Genomic DNA, 11,359 nt, shown 5'->3' with positions numbered 1-11,359 from the left:
GGCATAAAAATTGTCTACAAAAGCATAAATGAACAATAGGTATATGATTATTTCAATAAGAGAGATTCTTACCCAGTATTGACTATTTTTTCATAAATCAAGTAATTAAAGTGATACTCTTTCCACGTCACCCAAGAGGTAGAGTCCTTGACGTCTTTTTTTTAACGTGGTATCCCCTGTAGGCCTAATCCACTAAGTCAATGGATGGGAAATTGTTATGATTTGAAAACCTGGAATCAAAAAAGAACCATGACATTTATTAATAATAAATAATAATGAATTGATAATAAATTCATCAATTTCTAAATCCGCGACAATTACCGGTTTTATTACAAGATTTTTCCATGAAAGGAAATTAAATAAAACAGTAAATAACAATAATTTTTGCTGTCATTTTTTTTCCTCTATTTTCGGATTTTTAAAAATATATTTCACATTTTTTCCTGCTATTTTCAATTATCATTTTTTAAATAGTCCCACTATACTTGTCCAAAAATTTAGAATTTTCAAATTTCAGTGAATACCTCCTCGATTTTCATGCTCCTCTGATACTTTTTTGAAAATTTTGAATTTTTCGGTTTCAGTGATTACCTCCTCAATTGTCATGCTCTCTTGATACTTTTTTGAAAATTTTGAATTTTTCGATTTCAGTGAATATCTTCTCAATTGTCATGCTCTCCTGATACTTTTTCAAAATTTCCAATGTACAAATTTCAGTGAATACCTCCTCCATTTTCATACTCCCCTGATACTTTTTAAAAAAATTCGAATTTTCAAATTTCCGTGAATACCTCCTCGATTTTCATGTTCCCCTGATACTTTTTCGAAAATTTCGAATTTTCAAATTCCCATGAATACCTCCTTAATTGTCATGCTCCCCTGATACTTTTTCGAAAAATTCGAATTTTCAAATTTCAGTGAATACCTCGCTTTTCATGCTCCCCTGATCCATTTTTGAAAATTTCGAATTTTCCAGTTTCAGGAAATATCAATTTCGTAACGCAGAAAATAACATTCACCCCGTCCGCTGATCCCTCTGACACCGGAGCTGCTACTGAGGCAGTTACCGAGTTGGCTGACGGGTAGACACCCCACCACTGCGTGTGGCCCCCTCCCGCTCTTGGGGTGAGGTACTACAATGCCGGTGGGGTCACTCAAACCCCCCACTGAGCGGCTCAGTTCTGGAGGGGTACCTCACCCCAAGAGAAAGAGGGGGCCGCACCCAATGGTGGGGTCACTCAAACCCCCCACTAAGCGGCTCAGTTCTGGAGGGGTACCTCACCCCAAGAGAAAGAGGGGGCCGCACCCAATGGTGGGGTCACTCAAACCCCCCACTGAGAGGCTCAGTTCTGGAGGGGTACCTCACCCCAAGAGAAAGAGGGGGCCGCACCCAACGGTGGGGTGTCTGCCCGTCAGCTGACTCGGTAACTGCCTCAGTAGCAGTCCCGCTATCAGACGGATCAGTCAACGGGGTGAATGTTATTTTCTGCTTTACGAAATTGGTACTCACTGAAATTTGAAAATTCGAAATTTTTTAAAGAGTATCGGGGCGAGAATGAAAATCGAGCAGGTATTAACTAAAATTGAAATTTTGAATTTTCAAATTTCAGTGAATACCTCCTCGATTTTCATCCTCCCCTGAGGCTTTTCTGGAAATTTCAAATTTTTCAATTTCAGTGAATACCTTTTCAATTGTCATGCTCTCCTGATACTTTTTCAAAAATTTTTAATTTTCAAATTTCCGTGAATACTTTCTCAATTATCATGCTTTCCGGATACTTTTTCAAAAATTTCCAATTTTCTAATTTCAGTGAATACCTCCTCCATTTTCATGCTCCCCTGATACATTTTTCAAAATTTCGAATTTTTCGATTTCAGTGAATACCTCCTCAATTGTCATGCTCTCCTGATACTTTTTTGAAAATTTCGAATTTTCAAATTTCAGTGAATACCTCCTCAATTATCATGCTCCCCTGATACTTTTTCAAAAATTTTGAATTTTCCCATTTCAATGAATACCTCCTCGAATCTCATGCTCCCCTGATACTTTTCTAATAATTTCCAATTTTCAAATTGCAGTTTATACCTCCTCCCTTTTCATGCTCCCCTGACACTCTTTTGAAAATTTCGAATTTTCTCATTTCAATGAATATCTCCTCGAATCTCACAAATTTCATTATTTTCGCGCTAGGACCCATAGGAAGCGAGATAATCGCATTTTTATAAATTGAAAAAAATTCGCTCAAATTAATTTCCCTATATATGGATTCGATGGGTTTCGCGGAGATATGAACGGTCTGCTGTGCGTATGCACGGTCTTCTGTGCGCATGCAGGGTGTCCTGTGCGCATGCGCGGAGTATCGCCTGGCGACCCCCCACTCGAGCGCCGCCTCCAACGCCCCGCCATTTTGAGTGGGGAGTCAGTCGTTCGGCGGCAGTGCGTGGAACAGTCGCTCGCGTGTCACGTAGTGAAAATCCGTTAACATCGGGGTCCTAGTGAGTGCAGAAAACCGGCGCCGCCTGTGAACATTGAAAATACAAAGTGCGGGACTCAGTGCAAGTGATTTTGGGATGTGAAATAATTTTTTAAACAGTTTATCAGAGCATTTTGAGTGATTGAGATTTTACCTTTGTTACACTGAACTTCGGTATTGCCGAACGGCCGCCCGGCGTCATTGTGTTTACAAAAATTCCTTTGTCCGTTTCTCGGAATTGTATAGTGTGTGTTTAGGTACGGACTGAAGTGAGAGTGCGAATTAGATTCGAAGGATTACTTTTCTCATTCATCGTATTTTGAATGATTAAAAATATTATTTGATCTTTGATATTATTTTATTGATCTTTGTGGATTTTGAGTGATATAACATTCTTGGTTGTGTGGTGAGTGATTAGTGAATTTTTGAACTGTCTCGAGTGTTGGTGCATCCAAGGCGACTTCAACCTCGTCCATGGGAGGATTGGCGTCAGGATCACATGGACATCACCAGGAGTTGGAGGGAATCTTTCAAGCCTCTACAAGGTGAGTTTCGTATGCATTTTTTTTATGATTTTGAAGCATCATTTTCATTTTATTTTCATGTCATTTTTTTCATTCCTGATTCTTGATATATTCAATGCTTATATTACAAACAATTTTCAATTATTCAATTAACTCTCCAATAAAATAAAAAAATTTTAAATAAAAAATAATTTTAAATAATAATTCAAAATAAAAACTCTCGAATCAGAATTAAAAATCGCCTTTGCAGTAAAAAAATTATTTTGTCGAAATTTCATTAACAATTTGTTTTTTTTTTATGTTTACAGATAAGGTAGGTCGTTCGAAAGGTGAAAATTGACTTATTTTCATCCAACGCCGGTGAGTGAAATTTATTTATTAATATATCGTATCCGTTCCGTGGATTTTTTCGTGGTCGGTTCGGGGGTTTGAATTTTCGAGATGATTTTATCTCTCGATCAGATGATGTCGAGATGCCAGTAGATATGGCTCCATCAGATAAATCGCGAGTGCGTGTATAACCAAGTGATTGACTGCGCTGGAGTGCCGCATTTTGAAATTGGAATTAAGGCCCGGTTGGATTGTCTGGAAAAGATGATTTACTCCAAAATTGGCACACCTAATTACTCCATCAATTAATCGATTTTTCCGATAATTGTTAGCTAGCGTTCTAGTTGTTGACAACCGCTACGGCGCTAGCTAACAATTATTGGAAAAAACTATTAATTTCCGGAGTAACTAGGAGTCCAAATTTCGGAGTAAATAATCTTTCCCAAATAATCCATCCGGGCCTTAAATTTATGTCGTATTTTATATCTACGCCCAAAATGGTAAGTACGATATTAAATTATTGAAGTAAATCAATTAAACATCACTGACAAATTTGTGAAGATATTTTTAATAACTGTTAATTCGTTGAAACACAAATAATCAGCAGTCGGAGGCTTTGAAATCATCTCGACAAAAATTCCAGTCAGTGGAATCTGAGGCATCGAAGAGCTCAGAGTTATTAAAAGGGAAGCTGGAGGGATATTACTGAAAAATCGCTGAGGCGGCTAACGAGCAGATACCCCAGCGTTGAGTATGATGCCCCTGGGGTCACTCAAACCCCCAGAACTGAGCCTTTACTTTGGTCAATCCTCTTTGGTTCCCAACTTCCCATGAGCGCCACTCTCCCCCCATCAAATGCAGGAAGCATGATAAAATGAAAAAAAAATGAAGAACCACCCGGTAAAAATTTCATTTGAAAACCTATTGATGAATTTCCATCGGACTGGGCAACCTGAAATACTGCGCTATGATTGGCTGAAAGCCGCGTTTGAAAAATAACCAATAAGAATTGAGAAGAGAAGAATCTCCCCACCATTTTCCACTGCGCTTTCCCCTAACCTTATTGTGGTATTGTGCTGCAAAAACACAATCGTGTCTAAATTGTGTTTGTGCACCGAAACTCACAGACAATTTGAATAAGAATTCAATTAAAAAATAAGTAATTATTTTGAATTTCAAGGAGATCTGAGTTCTAGTAAAAATGGTGAAATTAACGCCGGATCTTATCCAGCAGTCGATGCAATATATAAACCCTGTCCGGGATCGAGAATTGGATCTTAGAGGTTACTAAAATACCGCTTTTTATTTCTAGCCGAAAAAATTTAAAAATATTCACGCATGAAAGGCTTCAAAATAAAAACTAACATTTTTCCATATTTTCAGGTTATAAAATTCCAACAATCGAGAATTTGGGGGCAACGCTGGTAATTATTCGTCTATTATTTCTTTGATTGATCATACGAAAAAAAATCACACATATCATTCAATTCGGATACATTAATTGTCTTCATAAATTGATTGCGAATTACGAATTACGAACTATTCATTTATAAGTAAGCCCTTTGTTCATACGAATTTTTCATTGCAAACAATTCCGACTTATTCAGTCTTTCCATCCAATCCTCATAATATTCCGTAATTTTTTCTCAATACTTAAGGATGTTTTGCTGGTACTTTGTTATTTTTCCTGTTTTTCTAAGATTTATTGAAAACTATCGATCTGATTGGAATATGAAAAAATAGCGTTCGTCCGTTCCATCATGATTGACTCTTTCATAAAGTTTCATCCCGATACACTAATTTCGTAACTTTTCACCAAAATTTTATAAAAAATCAATAAATCTTAGGGAACAGTTATAAAAATTGGTGTATCGGGATGAAACTTTGTGACAGGATAAATCACCATGTAACGGACAAACGCTATATTTTCATATTCCAATCCGATTGATAGTTTTCAATAAATCTCAATAAAATAGGAAAAATAACAAAATACCGCAGAACATCCTTAACATTATCTCTGCACTCGTAGAAATGAGGTTGATATATTCTGTTAAATTTTGCTAGTAAGTGTCACATTCTAACAGATTTTTACAAATTTTTCGGGCAAGAAATGTCAGAACATTATGCTTATTCACAGAAAATGAAAAATTCTGTCGAATTATCCAACAAAGAAGGAAAGTAAAATGATTTGTCACTTATTATTATATACTAGCGTATACGGCGCGCTATGCGCGCCCAAGCTTACATATATGGGGTATTATCATATAAAATCTGAATATTAAAAGAATCTTAAGTATCGAAAAAAATTAGTCATAATAAACAATTATATATAAATTTTAAATTTATATATATATATATAATATAATAATTTATTAATATATATGTATATAATATATAATATATATTATATATAATAATATATATTATATATATTATAATTATTTATGTGAATATATTAATATGATATGCATAGCTTACCTATGCGCCAAAAAAAGCTGACAAAAAACGTTACATGCTTTTTTTTAAAAGGGATTTCATAGAGATATGTTATAATTTATCCGTTTATTACAGTTTTTGAAGCATTTTTATGAAAATTACAACTCAACTCAACAAATTATGACCTCAAGAATTTAATTCTCCACTTATCATGACGTTTCTTGTCAACTAGCTCCATTGTCTATCATATCCTCCCACTCGAGTAGCGTAACGTAACATGACATTTTTTGTGGAAATATTCTCTAAACTTTTCCCTCAGAATTTTGTCATTCCATCACCAGTACTACAAATTTATGTTGGAATTCATAATATTTGTAATTTTTCCACATTTTTTTAAACTTCCTGTCATCACTTGACAGAATCGGTCTTTGAAATTTCCACCAGCGTGGTTTACTCAAAAAAACTATTAAGTGTCACAAAAACTTATTAGAGATCTCAAAGTCAAATTTAATGAAGTCAATAAAAAGTTGATGACTACATAGAAATAATTCGATTGTCTTTGTACTCTAAGTTTATTGTAAAAATAAAATAAACAAAGATTTATTCAAAAATCTAGGATCAATTCGACACAATCGACTTTTCCGACAACGACATTCGTAAACTAGATGGATTTCCGCTTCTAAAACGTATAAAAACTCTATTCTTCAACAACAATCGAATTGTGAGGATCTCGGAGGGTTTAGAACAATGCATTCCAAACCTCGAAACGTTGATGCTGACAGGAAACATGCTACAAGAGCTGGGGGATTTAGATCCTCTCATCCCCCTGAAGAACCTTCAAAACGTTTGTCTTCTGCAAAACCCAGTGTCCGCCAAGCCTCAATACAGACAGTACCTGATCTATAGGCTTCCTCAATTACGTCTCTTAGACTTCAGGAAGATAAAGCAAAAAGAACGGCAGGCGGCTATCGAGTATTTCAGAAGTAAGACTGGAAAGGATATGGCTAGAGAAATTGCCAAGAAGGCGAAGATGCAGGCGATGATGGGAATGCCTGAGAAACCAACAATGAGCAGTGAAGAGAGAAACAAAATCGAAAAAGCTATTAATAGTGCCTCAAGTTTGGAAGAAGTCAAGAGACTCAGCAAATTGTTACAATCTGGATTAATCCCTGGAGATGGCCAGCATGAGAATGGTGAGAAATCATTCCATTTATTCTAGTAGGTTTTCAATCGGGAAAGGTATTATATAATTAATTGCGATAATTATAACGAATTATAGAAAGGCTCATAAACTTTTGTTTTGACTATAGGTGCAGAATGTGCTTAATTTTCGATTAATTTAATTTTTTATCACGGTTAATTGAACATCACATTATTTTTGGTTACGAACGGGATTGTCATCCATCAAATTTAAAACCATGTCCGTACGTGTGGGTGGATGTAACAAATTTTTGAAACTTCATCTCTGATTAACTAGTGCATCCGTGAAATTACGTTATTTTGCTCTCATGTGTAAGAATTGTTGAACCCCAGTCGTCAATATTAATTATAATTCAATTCGTTTCTTAACTGAAAAAAATTGTTCTGTAATCATTGATGGTCTGAAAAAACTGTTTTGATTTCTTGTTGCGCGAGTTTCAAAATTAAAGTAATAGGAATCATAAGCTTTGTATCTATATGTTAGGAAAATTGATCGAAATTTGTACTTTGGAAGTACTCCACTTATATGCGGAATATTCTACTTTAATTGATATTGATTAGAGTTTCAAATGACAGATTCGACGCTATACTGTTGAAGTCAGGAAATATTTTCCATAGTTATATATGAAGAATTCTGCGTCAAGTGGACTATCTATTTTCATCATGTCTGCACATTCATTGACGGTTGGTTTTCCTTGATTCTTGTATATTTTTGAAGATTCTTGCGTTTTTTTCGGATTCCTTATCATGAAAGCAGAGATACATAAATGAAGTTCGCCTGAGTCGAAACTCGTAAGAGTTTTCCTTATTGGTCAACTCGAATCCGAAGTCGAAATTCGGAGTGCGCAGTAGATCTCGTTTTAATAATAATAGGAGTCTAGATACGAGATAGATGCACCATTTACCGATCTTATTGACTCTTAACTTACTAATGGGGGGAAAGTAATGGTTGAAATACCTGAAAAATCAGTTTTTCTCGCGCTCAGCTCAACAGTAAAAATATGTTCAAATTTTTTAGAATAGAAATAAGCCCCAAAAATAGGAAAAAACTATTCAAAAAAGGGTAACAACGTGATTTTGACTTTGGGTCGGGTTAACTTGAATGAAAAAAGTCGAGAATATTTCTGTTATTACACTTATCTTCCAGTGAAAAGGGCATCATTGGTTCGTCAGTCTTTTTTAGGAAAAAAAAATAAAAATGAAATCTAATCGTGCGCTTTTGCTTCTCCCAGTTTGTAATACCTTTCTATCATTCAATGAATACCGCAAAATGCATTTTATAGTTAAATCAATAGACGGACTTGTTTTTTATCGATTTCAAACAAACGGGCTCTTGAACAATATGAATCCCATAAATTAATGATTGGATTTTTAAAATAACTTTGATAACATCTTAGAATTTGTTACAAGTTATTCAATAGGATTACTTTAATTGTTAACGATTTTATTTTATTATTTGCAGGAGAAAATGGCGCAGAAGCTATGGAGGAAGATGATGAGTAATCGTAAGAATCCAATAATAAGACTTTTTTAATTAAAATATGAAAAGTTAAGACCTACCTTTCAGGTAAGTGTATTGAATCCTAATTTGTATTTAAGTCGAATCAGTTATTAAGTTTATAAATGACCATATACTACACAAAGATTGAGCTCTTGAAAATTTAATTATTCGAGTCGTTTCAATTGTTAATGGTTCTGAATAATGTAAATTAAAGTGGTACGAAGCTATTTTTATAATGGAATTAAATATGTTGATCGAATTCAATTTTCCTTCTGTTTGCAGAAATTTTCAAATGGAATCGCTACGATGGTTTATATGATAATTTGGAGAATTTCACGATTGATAAGAAATAGAATAAAGTCTTTCTTATGAATGAGTATTATAATTTTTCGAGTTCAGTAGAGTCATGCAAATTTACTGAATAAATTCTTTTTGTACATAATTACTGGTTAAATTGTTATTACCCTTGAAATTTGTTTTAAACCGTCACACCTATGATATTTTCATTTTAAAAAGTGTCTATTTCCATATTCCTCCTTAAAGTAATAATGGTTGTACTTCCTAATTAATAGAAATATATTGGTGAGTTGCACAAGTCTTCAATCGGTTTAACTAACTATTCAATGATATTAAATATCTCATATCTCTTTGTTGATGGGTCTCGGTGATAACAGGAGTCCATTTTGTCCTGAATTATAAATATACGATGTGAATTGGATGAGTTCTTCATTGAAAAGTATTAGAGTTTATTGTTTGTAAAGTAATCTAAAACACTATACGCATCAGCAGAGCTTGCAATTTACTGAGGGTTTTATTATCCCCCATTACCGATATCCTTCATATTTTCACTGCTAAAGTTATGTTCAAACCGACAATCGTCTGATTTCGATCTATTTGGCCTCAAAATTTCAAGCGTGTTACCAAACCCATGCTTGTGTTATGATTTTTCTTAAAAAGTTATTTACCTCGTTCTTATGGAAAGATCCACAAAACACCAAAAACATATGAAAACTTTTCTGTGGATGATGAAACTTCGCTGATCGATAAATTTTTATCCGACACCTTCTTCAAGTCAAAGCCATTAACCGAACGTTTCTTGCATGCTAAATAAAGTATTAAACACTTTTCGCGTATTTTAAAAAATGCATTTATTAATATTTTGTTTACTAAATTTTACATTTACTCCAGCTCTCGCTGTACCGCTGATTTTCTAATTGTAATTTTTAATGATAACGGGTCTGCAATTCTTAACTTATTAAATTATGAATATACATCTATCATACTATTATTTACCTAAACTTAAGCATATTCTTTACCATCCCTGTTCTTGACGGGGGACGTACGCGTCGTTTAGCGGTTTTGGTCTTTGGTTGTCCCGCACAAATGCCAGAAGGGCCGAAAGTAAAAATAACTGGGATACCAATCATACTTGGCACCGGCGATACAGACGTGACCAGCGGAGTCTTCTTGAGCGATCTAGCTCCAGACTTACCGGCTAGGCCGTAAGTACGCCTTTTCTCCCTCCTGATGTGACGCCTGGCAGTGGCTCTCAACTGAGGATCACCGCGGCATACTTCACGCCATTTTCGAGATACTTGGGTCGCATTTATGAGTGAGTAGGGATCTAACATTCTAAAAATATTCTGGGTTATTTCCACTGGCAGATTTACAATTGGATTACATTCAGTTTTGCCAACACCAAGGAGGCGCATCAGCTTTCCGAAAAATTCCATGTTGCTATTGCTGGAGGAAACTGGAGAATGATCTCTGATGCTGAAGACTGTCTCTTTATACCATTCTCCCCACTCCATTTACCCCCACCACTTCTTCTCCCCCACTCCAGCAATACTGTTTTCACCAATCAATCATTGAGGTCAAAATTAATTCTACCTGATTCCTTTGTTTCAGACCACTAGATTTGCGAATGCCTGAAATCCCGAAGTCAAATGTTGTAATTAGAATAAACAAAATACAGAAACATCACAGATGTACTATAAGAATTATTGATTGTTAGTGAATTTGTTATTTTTGAAGCATGGTGAGTCCAGAATTTCTCGTGAGATTTTACTTTTTCAGTGACGAACTTCAAAACTTACTGAGTGTTTTAGACTTTTTTTCTGCCATTCCTATAAAACTTCCAAAAAATGATTCCTTGTTTCGGATTACGTAAATAGTTCATTAATTTGTTTCCTGAATATTTCTCTCAGTGTTGCCTGAGTTCTCCCACCGTCGTTCAATATCGCATCAATCACGGATTCCAGGATTTATCTATTACCCAATTTTTTATTACTGCGCAAAAAAATGACATTTTGACAGTGTAAAGCAGAATGAGGAAAGGTAAAGCACTTGAAAGACCCGCTATTTAAAGCAACTCAAAAAATTTTGTCCTTTTCATTTTCCTTTACAAGTTTGAAAAAGCAGATCGTGATCCCGGTCAGATATCTATGCATAAACATCATCTCTGTGATTTGTTCTACTGCAGACATCGCCGCAGCCTCATTTCTTCTTTGAAACAGAAGATTCTTACAAAAACTCAAAAAAAAATTTATTGGAGATCTTGGATTAGATCTCCATAATCCAGTAGGAGAAATATCGTGAAGGTATTAAAAGATTTTATAGGATTCCCATCCAACTTTGTATTAGTTTTTGATCAATTCTATTGAAGTGTTCAATTCAAAATATTCAGTAGAAAAAATTAATAGATTTTAAATTTTTTTTTGTAACTATTGTTTACATCATCCGATGTAGCAGTTCTTTGGCTCAATAAAATTCTATACAAATCTAACTTTAGAAAAAATAAAATAAAAATAAAACTATAATATTATAAATATATTTTCTGTCAAGGAGAAAGTTGTCGCTTTATTTTCAGGAGCTTTTTTATTCGGATATTTTCA

The 11,359-nt window shown here is 34.6% G+C and overlaps 2 protein-coding genes across 4 annotated transcripts; one reads left to right on the top strand and one right to left on the bottom strand.

Moving 5' to 3' along the window:
* Positions 1 to 72: 72 nt before the first annotated feature.
* Positions 73 to 10,130, bottom strand: LOC105269370 (uncharacterized). 2 transcript variants are annotated; one of them, XM_011309530.1, is made up of 2 exons: positions 9,759 to 10,130; positions 73 to 230 (listed from the first exon to the last, which is right to left on the bottom strand). In XM_011309530.1, the coding sequence occupies exons 1-2, from the start codon at positions 10,094 to 10,096 to the stop codon at positions 185 to 187; spliced, it is 384 nt and encodes a 127-aa protein (XP_011307832.1). In that variant the 5' UTR covers positions 10,097 to 10,130; the 3' UTR covers positions 73 to 184. The 2 variants fall into 2 exon arrangements, with proteins under 2 accessions (XP_011307832.1, XP_011307833.1); XM_011309531.1 differs by lacking the exon at positions 73 to 230 and adding an exon at positions 9,486 to 9,568.
* On the top strand, positions 4,360 to 8,907 carry U2A (small nuclear ribonucleoprotein polypeptide A'-like U2A). Of its 2 annotated transcripts, XR_892434.1 has the most exons (5): positions 4,360 to 4,611; positions 4,712 to 4,752; positions 6,381 to 6,957; positions 8,427 to 8,531; positions 8,748 to 8,907. XR_892434.1 is itself a non-coding variant. In XM_011309529.1 (4 exons), the coding sequence occupies exons 1-4, from the start codon at positions 4,530 to 4,532 to the stop codon at positions 8,465 to 8,467; spliced, it is 741 nt and encodes a 246-aa protein (XP_011307831.1). In that variant the 5' UTR covers positions 4,360 to 4,529; the 3' UTR covers positions 8,468 to 8,907. The 2 variants fall into 2 exon arrangements, 1 of the variants encoding a protein (XP_011307831.1); XM_011309529.1 differs by having other exon boundaries at positions 8,427 to 8,907.
* Positions 10,131 to 11,359: the final 1,229 nt, after the last annotated feature.

This window comes from Fopius arisanus, unplaced genomic scaffold (genome assembly GCF_000806365.1).
Source record: "Fopius arisanus strain USDA-PBARC FA_bdor unplaced genomic scaffold, ASM80636v1 scaffold00068, whole genome shotgun sequence".
Lineage (NCBI taxonomy): Eukaryota > Metazoa > Arthropoda > Insecta > Hymenoptera > Braconidae > Fopius > Fopius arisanus.
Note: the sequence above shows the minus strand (reverse complement) of the source record. Positions and strands in the feature narration are given on the sequence as shown.